The sequence below is a fragment of the Fulmarus glacialis genome, unplaced genomic scaffold, assembly GCF_000690835.1.
Source record: "Fulmarus glacialis isolate BGI_N327 unplaced genomic scaffold, ASM69083v1 scaffold6010, whole genome shotgun sequence".
Classification (NCBI taxonomy): Eukaryota; Metazoa; Chordata; class Aves; order Procellariiformes; family Procellariidae; genus Fulmarus; species Fulmarus glacialis.
Genome location: NW_009185749.1, coordinates 66,026 through 77,104, shown reverse-complemented (window position 1 = coordinate 77,104; position 11,079 = coordinate 66,026). Strand labels below are relative to the sequence as shown.

Below are 11,079 nucleotides of genomic sequence, written 5' to 3'. Positions count from 1 at the left end.
GGGGGCGGGGGGAGAGGGGGGTGCCCCCCCCCGCCGGTGCAGGAGGGGGAATGGCCAGGCAAAGCGTTGCTTTCCATTTTACAGTATTACCACCTTATTTTACCAGTCTCTGCCCTGGGCTAGAACTACTATTTTTGTTTTTCTCAAGAAGTCTGTTTTCACATCAGATAACCACTGTTGGTACGCTTCTAAGTTTTTCAAGTAGTTATTAAGATTAGAGACAAGAGTTACCAGATACGCTAGTTGTAAATTAATTCTCAGAGGACTTTTTAATGTTGATTTACACAATCTCTGGGTAGCTCAGGCTGGCAGGGACCTGGGGAAGTCTCCAGTCCCAGTCCCTGCCCAGAGCAGGCTCAGCCGGGGGGTCAGACCAGGCTGCTCAGGGCTTCATCCAGTCGGGGCGTGAAACCCCCAAGGATGGAGATGGTGCACCCTCGCCGGGCCCCAGCCCCACCGCTGGGCTGTCCTCCTGGGGAAAAGGCTGCTTCTCATCTCCAGCCTCAGCCTCCTGTGTTTCAGCCGTGCTGCTGCCTCTCGCCCCCCCACCACGCACCACTGTGACAAGCCCGGCTGCGTCTCCTCCATCCCCTCCCACTGGTGCCAGGGATGCCATTGGGTGCCCCCAAAGCCACCGCTCCTCCCAGCTGAACCGGCCCTGGTCCTGCAGCCTCTCCTCACAGGGCAAGGGCTCCAGCCCCACTGTCTCGGTGTTTTATTATTATTATTATTATTATTATTATATTACGTTTCAAGTATTAAACTGTTCTTATCTCAACCCACAAATCGTCTTACTTTTGCTCTTCTGATTCTCTCCCCCATTCCACTGGGGTTGGGGGAGGGTGAGCAAGCAGCTGTGTGGTGCTTAGTGGCCAACTGGGGTTACACCACAACAGTGGCCCTGGGTCAGCTCGCTGCCCACCAGCACCCAGGGCCATGTCCCAGAGCTGCCCCCTCCCCAGGGCTGCACGTGCCCTCCATCCCCTCCTCCGGGTCGCTGGTGGAGATGCTGAACAGGACAGGCCCTGCACAGACCCTGAGGGACCCTGCTTGGTACCGGCCTCCAGGCGGCGTCCGACCCATAACTACGACCCTGTGAGACCACCACCCAACCAGGTCCTCAGCCACCAATGTGTTCTCCCTCTCAGGCCGTAATGTCACAGCCCAGGTACAAGAACACTGGGGGAGACAAGCGCTGAAATCCTGTAGTAGGTGGCATCTGCTGGTCTCCTCTCGTCCCCACAATTTTGTCGCAGAAGGCAGTCAGATGGGTCAGGCATTTACCCTTGGTGAATCGTTGCCGACAGCTCCTCGTCACTGGCTTCTCCCCTCTGTGCCCAGGCGTGGGCTGCATGGGAGGCCGGCCGGCCTGCGGTTCCTCAGGGTGGCTTTTGCCCTTTTTAGAAGGCAGGTGTGACATTTGCCTTTCTCCAGTTGTTGAGGACCTCCCTGATCTGCAGCTGCACAAGAACATCTCTAGCCACCTCTCTCAGCACCTTGGGGTGCAGCCTGACAGATCACAGGGATGTGTGTGGGTCGAGTGCTCCCAAATGATCCCGACTTGACCATCATCCCTGGCTGGTGGCTTCTCTCCTCCTTGAGCCCCATCACTATGCACACAGCATAAAACTTTACAGAAAAAACCCGAAACAGCTGTGTGTAATGTTCTGCATTGGTTTCCTCAACGTTCCAGAGAGCCTCTTAGTCTTGGCTTTTGACCTCTCAGGTAGCTCAGGAGTCCTTAGCACCTTGTCCCCTTGGAGCAGAGCATGAGCAATTTGGGAAATACCAGTCCTTTTGAGTTCATTCCTCTTGCTATGGTAATCTCTGAGGTAAGAGCAGCTGCACGTGCCCTGCACACCTGTGTGTTAGGTCTATGTGCAGTTCTCCACTGCCTGCTCAGCGTAACAGCTGTTCTGTTCTGAGTGCAGCTCGCCTGTGGGGACATTTACATGTAATCGTTAAGTATGTAGTGCAGATGATGTTCAGTATTAAAATAGTTCAGCGCCTCTTAGTTTCAAGGTTACTGCACTGATTTATCTTGTCAGATGGTTAGTTCCGTTCTATAGGATCTCAGCTTTGAAAAGGCAGGTTGCTCTGGCTCTTGCTGCTCTAGGAGGGGCTGCTGATGTGACCCTGTATGTAACAGTAACGTACGAGATAGATAGATAGTAATTCTGTGCTCATATTTTGATGATGGGCTGAAATTAATTCAGATTTTGGAGAATGTAATCCATTGATCATGAGCCTGATTGCTTTTCAGTGCTGTCCTTCCAAGCACTGGTATTTGCTGAGTCAGATGGTGTAATGTGGTATCTAAGTGAGTAATGTGAGATAATGCAGTATTTAGTTGAGACTGCTATTGGTTCTCTGTCTTTCAGAATGACTCCTGGATGAAAGGTCTTGTTATTGTGAGACCACTCTAGGAGCAGTACAGTGACCACAAGGTATTTTCAGGACCAAAGAACAGTAGGGTATCTCTGTTTTTTCTCATCTTTCATCTAAAGATCAATTTTTTCCTGACATTTGCTGTCTCTTACCCTGGAATCCCCCCAAAAAGCAAGCAGAAAAAATTGGAGCAAGGAGGCTAATAGCTCAGCTGTAGAGAAATTTGTTGTCTGAAGACCAATAATAAAATCAAAACTGTCTCTTTCTTCTGGTCCTTCCTTTGAGGTATGCAGGAAGAGTCTTAAACAAGTATAGTTATTGGCCTTGTGCTCTTTGTGGGCAGATTTTATACAAATCTGCTTCCCTTGTGCTGTCTGCTTTGCAGCTCAGCTACATTGCTCTGAAACACTTTCAGTTTAGATATGCCTCTATAGTGACTCTGAGTGTGGGTTCTGAGTCCACATGTTATTTGACAACACGGTGTCAGCAATGATCTTCCATCTGTGTTGAACCCTCACAGACTTCTGAAGTGGTTGTTTAATTGTATATCTGTAAGTGACCTGGTGTGACTGCCTTATTCTCCAAGTTCCAGCTTGGATAGTTTTTGTTCAGTTCATTGAGCCTTGGCCTGCTTGTCTTGGTTTGCCTATGAGGAGGCAAAATTACAATGGGTTTTGCCTTTGGGGTCTTCAAAATGAGATCCCTAGATCAATAGTTTGTTTCAGCAGCTCCTGTGCCCCCTCTGCTAATCCCTGGGTTTTTTTTTCTGCCACCAGTGCAAATGGTTGTGGGGTCATGCAGTGAGCCAGACTGGGCAATACTTCTGATTAGAGTAACATGGCAATAAAAAACCCTCTGTGAGGCTTTTCCCCCCTGCCAGCTAGATCATTTCCTCTTCATTTTCCCAGGACTCAGTTGTGAGCACTGACTTCTTTCTGACAAGTCCCTGGATTTCTGCAGTATCCTACTGTTTATCACATAGGGAAAAGGCGTAAGGTGATCTAGGTTAGCTAATCCATTTTGAATTAGCTTGACAAAAATTTGGGCATTTTTGGTAGTTCCCATTGCCTTCTGACTTCTAGCTAACCATCATCATACATGCGACAATAGAGTTCAAGTCTTTTCTACAGTGCTAGGCTTCTACAACTCTTTAATTCTCCCTGAATAAGATTGTTTAATTGAGTTATTAATTCCCCAAGAGCGTGGGAGGCTTCCTTCTCCAGTCTGCTTTTGCAGAGCATTGAATCAATCAAATGTAATTTGCCTACGTTGAAAAACTGGAGTGCAAACATTATTTCATGGTTCTGGGTATTAAAAAGTGCCTTTCTAAAGCAGTTCACTTCCTTAATTTGATTAGGGTTGTTTTGGGGTTTGTTTTTGTTTGTTTGTTTGTTATTTTTAATCTATTTCTCTTTCACCAGTTAGTTCTCACTCATCTCCACAGAAAACTCTCTTTCTGAATGTACCTTTTCAGAGTTTTGCAGATATTGTTTACATCTAACCTGCCCCTAGATCCACCAGCAAAACATCTGAGTCCCAGGCAGTCATTGAGTTTGGGTTTTTGGAGGCTTTTTGGTATCTTAAAAGACTAAAAGTGAAGAATTTATCTCCATTTCCCAGGGTGTATTAACTTCTGTAATGTCTAAAGGAAAACTGGTCTGATGTCACTATAAATTACATTGAAGTTAATCCTGTAGAAGAGACTGGAGCCTGTTGAAGCCTGTATGACAGTAATACTGATTGAATTTGGAATCTAGGTTACTCATCCAGTTGCAAACTTTTAATGCTAACTGAGCTTCTGCTAAATTTCCCCTACCATTGCATTTCAGTCTGTTTATTTTGTATATTCATTTTGCTGGCATCCAAGGGTTAGTATAAAGGTCACCCTGAAGTTCTCTCTAGACTACAGATTGCTCCTCTCCTCCTGATTAATGAGATCCTAGATCTTTCTTTAGTACCTAGAATAATCTGTGGTGATAACCATAGCAAACCTTTGTATCCCAAGATACTCCTCTGAAATCTCACGTACGAGACCAGTAAATCTGAGCTGCATTGCTTGGGTCCGAATTGCTATATGGGACTCTCAAACTGTTACAGAGTCACACAGAATCACAGCATGGTTTAGGTTGGAAGGACCTTTGAAGAGCATCTAGTCCAACCTCCCAACTGTTATAAGTGTTCTTCAGGTAGAGAACAAATTCTCCATCCAATAAAACATATTTATGATTTAATTCAATGTCATTTTGCCATTGTTGAGATTTTTTTTAGCTGAGGTAATTTTTATTATATTCTGTGTCAGCAAGCTACAATATCCTTCTTTGTAGAAAAACTATTTGGGCTATTCTGATGAAGATCCTAGAGTTGCATGCAAGTGTGTTTGATATAAAATAATTTATTTATTTTTAATGTAAGATGTTGCTGTGGACGGTTGATTGGAGATCACCCAGGAGTAGACTGTAACTGGCCTGTTTATCAGGCTGCCCCACAGAGAGATGACGGAAAATGGTCTGTGCAAAACCACACAAAGATGAGTCCAACGGATGCATTTGGTACAATCAATTTTCAAGATGGAGATCACACTTACCATGCCAAGGTAATAGATGCTGGGTTTATATGTTCGACTTCTTTTTATAATTTCAGCATAAGAAAGACAAAAAGTGGTTTGGGGTGAATATCAGATTGTTTGTCTTAAGAGAGCACGGAAATCTAAAAGTAATTCAGATTAGAGAGTGTGTATGATATTTTTACGTTCAACTTCACCGCAATTAAGCATAGCCTTGTCTTGCTGTCTGTATTGCTCAGTGATGTGTTTTTGTGCTATCACGTTAGCAGTATTGTGAAAGTCCTAATCCTGCACAAAGTCTTTAAGACATTAGTGCTGAGAACTTTGTAAGATGTTGCAGTTTCTTCTCTTGGAGTATGTAAAGGATGTTTATTTTTCCCATTATTATTTCTTCCAGTATATTAGACTCTCTTATGATAGCAATTTGGATCAGCTGTTGCACTTGATGGTTAAAGAATGGCAGATGGAGCTGCCAAAGTTAGTGATCTCTGTTCATGGAGGCATTCAAAATTTCAAGCTTCCCTCAAAGGTCAAGCAGGTTTTCAGCAAAGGATTGGTGAAGGCTGCTGAGACTACAGGAGCATGGATAATTACAGAAGGCATCAACAGCGGTACTGTAATTATTTTTCTTTATTTCAGTCCTCGTCTGGTGTTCTTTCTCTCTGTACAAGCATATATATTTAGGGCAAATATAATGAAATTGTTTGATGATTTATGATATTTTAGCACATAATGAAGCTTTTTTTTTAAGGAACAATGCATAATTTGAAGTGTGACATCACTGTCACACGTTCCTCTGCTGTTGACAGGCATTCTGAATATTTTTAATGATTTTTTTTCATTAAAGAGCAGAGTATTCTGTATGTAATAAGAAACAGATAGTAGTTAACCAGAAGTTATTTGCAGTCAATTTTATGTGCTTCATTAAAATATTTAGGTTCTGAGGACTGTGATTGATGTTTTTGAAACAGTTTTCAAATCTAAATTTATCTTGTGTTTTATAATTAAGAAAATTTTGAATTATGATAATCCATTAATTAGCCTATTAGTATCTGAAACTCCCTGTAGACTACTCTCAAAAACTGAGGGGGTCAGTAAGCCACGGAACTGAAACGGTTTTACTTCTTTAGCTTTTATAACAGTGATCTTAGAGGAGAACTGTTCTGTGTATTTATGTAAATAATGACGTTTTTATGGAGGTAGAAAGCACCATTAGCAACATATAAGTATTATTAATTGCAAATACGTGTTGAGTTTGAAGCATTGGTGCATTACATCTGAGCCTTACAATTCCTGCAGTGCAAATATACAGTGTGGTGGGATGGTTTGTTTCTGGTTAAAACATAACCATAGAATAAATTAAATGATGGGAAGTCCTTTCACTGGTGTCCTGTAGCAGGTCTCCTAATGCAGAAGAAAAACGATGATTTAATTATCTGTTTAGGAGTGTCCAGGCATGTGGGGGATGCGCTGAAAGGCCGTGCCTCACCACACCTGAGAAAGATCTGTGCTGTTGGGATTCCTCCATGGGGTATCATTGAGAACCAGAGGGATCTCATTGGAAAAGATGTGAGTTGGACACATTTTGGTAATAAAACCCTTCATGTTCAGGGGATGTTATAGCTTTCTTGCATACTTTATTTTCTGCTTGCTTAAGTTCACTGGTTTGATATTTTTTCTCTTGATAGAGGCTTAGATTTTGCTCAGCAGTAGAATTCTGTGGCATGTTGAGGCACTGTATTTTGCTTTTTGTATGTAAATGAACAGTTTTAAAATATTTCTCTTCTTACAGGAAATTGCCATTCCTTTTTGAAATTTTGTAATTAACTAGGCAATTCCCTTGTGGTTGCAAATGATGTATTTCTATATTCATGTGATTCAGGATGAGCAATCAGGTTAATGGTATACACATGGCTATTAATGTGCATGGTTTTTATTCATAAACTAGGACTTTATGTGAGTGCCAATGCGAGGGCACCATCTACATAACTGTCTAAAAACACTTGACAAGTAAGGTGAAATCATTCCTGATAAATGATAGCTCACATGTTTTTAATGGGAATACACCCAGGAAAAATATGCTGTTGTGTTTCAACTGTTGCAAAGAAAGGCAGGCAGTGACTCTGCCTAAGGACTGCAAGCCTAATCAGAAATGCTTTCTGTGGTATTAATTGTGGTTTTGTTGCTGTTAAGAATCAAATGAAAATCCATGTTTGAGTAGAGCAGCAAAAAGCGTGATGGAGGCTTTCAGAAGATCACAATATGGTGAAGAAATACATACAAGCGAGGCAACGTAACTCGTGATATTTTGTTGGTTTCTTTGAAGATCTTTTTACTTTGGTTTTCTTAGGTAGTTTGCCTGTACCAGACTCTTGGTAATCCACTCAGCAAGCTAAGTACCCTCAACAGCATGCATTCTCATTTTCTAATGGCAGATGATGGGACAGTAGGCAAGTATGGGAATGAAATGATGCTCAGGAGGAATTTGGAGAAGTACATATCACTTCAAAAAATACACACGAGTGAGTACTGCTGTGGTCAGCTTTATGACAGAAAAACCTATCCTAAAAGTTGTGGAGGTACTTGACATTTCCTGTTACATCTTGTACATCTTCGTTTGCCATAGATTTCACTGAAGTTGAAAGTTATTAATTGCGTGTGTCTTGAACTCTGGATAGCAGGAAAATGAAAAGGGCAGCATTTTTATAAAGCATTATGCATTTGGGCTAACTCGCATTTTGATTTCTTAGTTGTAGAGACATGTAAATGACTCAAATTATTTAGTAGGTATTGAGCATTTGCTCACTTTGCAGTTTTGCGTGGTCTCTGTATCAGCACTAGACAGTTTCCCAGCATTTTGGTAGGTGGAAAAATTGTCACATTCAGTGGAATTTGAATCCTTCTTCCCCTGTTCATTACTTTTATCCTCATCACTGTTCTATATTGCAAGCCTGTGACTTCCCCAGGTACTGAAACAAAGACTGGTTGTGAAAGGAATACCTTCAGCCAATGTTTGTCAAATTGCATGACTTCCATTGTTTGCCTATACAGTAACTGAGTTATGGTATAGAAATAATGAAGGAAATATTTATTACATAGACAAGTATTTCTTTTTGTGCACTAGATTGTATAAATTATTTGTGGAAGTTCACTTTTACCTAGTGATTGAAATCTTGAGGTATGTTAAAAAGACATTAGCAGAGTTAGGATGTTAAATCCTTGTTTCCTTTATCTGCTCACATTATAGTATTTACAAACGTAGAAACTTACCCCATTTTTAGTGTGTTCATATTTAGAGCTTCTTACTCAGCCTCTCATATCTTTTCTTATGATGAGTTTTTGCAAGTCAGACTTTTCTGTTTTCCATTTCTATTGGATCTTATTTGAAATTTATTTCTGATTGTTAAAAAAACCGCCCTGCTGCTTTAAAACTTGAGAAAGTCTGTAAAGAAGTGCCTGATTACTTTTCTATGTGTGTAGGTAAAAAAATGGATATTGACGACATTTTGAATGCCATCAGCGTCCTTCTGCATGAGAGCTATCATAAAGGGCAGAGGGATATTCTGAAGGATGTTTCTTCTTTCCAATGTTAGGGCTGCTTACAATTTTATCAGGAGGTTTTCATGGTCTTTTTGATCTGATTGCAGAGGTTCTGTGAAAGTCTTAAAAAGTGTAAGTCAAATTAGAGATGGTGAAGGCATGATTTCCTCACCATTGAACCATGCCTGAGACTCCTTCATGAGTATTTATTTACCAAATGTTCTGATTTTTTTGTGTGACCGAGACCTGTTTGTAACTGATTAGGTGTGTTTTGAAACAGGAATGGGCCAAGGTGTACCCATAGTTGGGTTGGTGGTGGAAGGAGGCCCCAATGTGATCCTAATGGTGTGGGAGTACGTGAGGGCCAGCCCAGCTGTCCCTGTGGTGGTCTATGAGGGCACTGGCAGAGCTGCAGATATCCTGGCTTTTACGCACAAACACACGGGTGATACAGGGTGAGTAGTGGCATAGTGCTCCTCCTGCTTGGTCTGTCGTATTGGGAGGGACCTGAAAATGCCTGTCTCAAACCCACTGAGATAACTTCTAATGGTTCTAGTAATGACCCCGCCATGATCTTTTGACGGCTTTTACTTCTGTGAAGTGAGAGCAGAGTTTCTTCCTTCCCTGTCTTAAACTAATGCTGAAAGAATTATTCTGCCAAATTTACTAAGGCTTTTTTGAAGAAGAAAAAGAAACTGCATCCAGCTGTTTTGGGTTATTGTAATGTTTCTCACCTTTGGCGAGGGAGACTGCTGGGTGACCCCAGAGTGCCTGCTTGGGTTTTGCCTCAGTCCTTTCTCCTGCCATCAGTATTCTGTAAGTGGGCTTGGATTTGGGTTGCACAAAGTTTTTGAGACTAGGGCTGGGATTAGTTGCTGTAGGAGCCTCAGGCTGGGGTAGGAGAAGGACTAAGGTTCCTTGGCTTTGGCTACTTTACCCAGTGGTAACCCAGATTTGTCATCCTCGTCTAGCTGTAACTTTTTATGTCACCTCCAGTGCCGCCTCAGCTGCAGACTCTATTAAACCTACCTTGATGAAAATTTTACATCCAAAATGGAAATAAATATACATATATTTGTATAGCCAATTAATATTTTTTGTCAAAGTTTTTCAAAGTCAAAAGGGCTTTTTAAATAAAAAATCAAATTTTAAAAAGGTGGCCTGGCTTTGTTCCAATTAAAAAAAAACCAACAATGTAATAAACTTTATATCCTAATTGTTTATTTATTATCTTTTCTAAATTTGTTTTGGGAGGGTGGTATTTTTCCCTAGTGTGTTGTATTGAGAACTTTTTTCTTTACTTGCTTTTTCTTCCATATTTTTGATCTTTTAAAAAAAAATCCTGCCATTTCAAAAGAAAAGGAAAATATGGACGGAAAGGTTAACAGAAAGATAAATGAGGGGAAAAAAGATGGGAGAGGTATGAAGCCTAATGAACAAATAATGAGGAATTTAATTTTATCACTATATGATTCTTGAAAGAAAGAAAAAGTTTTCTAAACTTGTAGTGGGTTTTAGCTCTATATTCACAGACAATCTTTTGAAAATTGTTAACTTTTTCATTTGTCCTGTTTCCAATAGTATATCTGTATGGTCAGAACTAATGTCTGTGTGAATAGTAATTTATGTTATAGGATGCCTTTGCTTTGTTTTTTTGAAAGAAGGCAGGAATAAGTCAACAGAGAAGCAGAAATAAAAGAGATTTCTCATATGTCTCTGCTTAGCACAAGTTTCGTCTTTTGCTGAGGTATCATTTGGGCTGGTAAGAAGTAACTAAAAATATACTTATCCTTGCTTGTGTATCTGTTTTTCAGGGAGCTGCGCCCTCAAGTGAAGGAGGAGGTCTTAGTGATGATTCAAAACACATTTAGCTTGGGACAGAAACAGTCCAGTCATCTATTTCACATTTTGATGGAATGCATGGAACACAGAGAGTCCGTGAGTGGGGTTCACACTCTGAGTTTAGGATGTCTTCATTTGCTGTTATCCTTTTTGCTCTTTCAGTGGTGGGTTGGCGTGGGCAATTGTAGAAGTAATGGTGTTATCTCTAATATAAAGGTCATATAAAGGTGTCTGTGCTAATTTATATATTGGGTAGCTCCATAGAGCCTGTTTAGTTAACTTCTCAAGACTCAGTGGTTGCTTATGAAATGACAGCCTTTCTGATTTTAGTAAAAGGCCAGACATCTTTGTTTTCACAGGAAAGATCAAGTAATTCCTACTTTTTTTCTTCTCTAGTAGTGTCTTATTTGTAATTTAGAAATGTTTCCATCCATTCTTCTACTCAGAATTGTGCTAGAACTTGTCTCTGACTATTGAAATGTACTTTCAAAATGGGCTGGCATGTTTAGTGGCTCAGGTGTAGAGTAGAATCATAGAATCATAGAATGGTTTGGGTTGGAAGGTACCTTAAAGATTATATAGTTCCAATCCCCCTGCCATGGGAGAGATACCTTCCACTAGACCAGGTTGCTCAAAGCCTCATCTAACCTGGACTTGAACACTTCCAGGGAGGGAGCATCCACAACTTCTCTGGGTAACCTGTTCCACTGCCTCACCACCCTCACAGTAAAGAATTTCTTCCTAAT

At 41.2% G+C, this 11,079-nt stretch overlaps 1 protein-coding gene across 1 annotated transcript in view; it reads left to right on the top strand.

The window, feature by feature from the left end:
- The first annotated feature begins 1,006 nt into the window (after positions 1-1,006).
- Positions 1,007-11,079, top strand: part of TRPM6 (transient receptor potential cation channel, subfamily M, member 6) — a 65,480-nt gene continuing 55,407 nt past the window's right edge. Inside the window, exons 1-7 of the mRNA XM_009577052.1 lie at positions 1,007-1,095; positions 4,801-4,981; positions 5,349-5,562; positions 6,396-6,520; positions 7,302-7,473; positions 8,772-8,946; positions 10,306-10,429. Coding sequence (XP_009575347.1) covers positions 1,007-1,095; positions 4,801-4,981; positions 5,349-5,562; positions 6,396-6,520; positions 7,302-7,473; positions 8,772-8,946; positions 10,306-10,429 — 1,080 coding nt within the window. The remainder of the gene's footprint in view (positions 1,096-4,800; positions 4,982-5,348; positions 5,563-6,395; positions 6,521-7,301; positions 7,474-8,771; positions 8,947-10,305; positions 10,430-11,079) is intronic.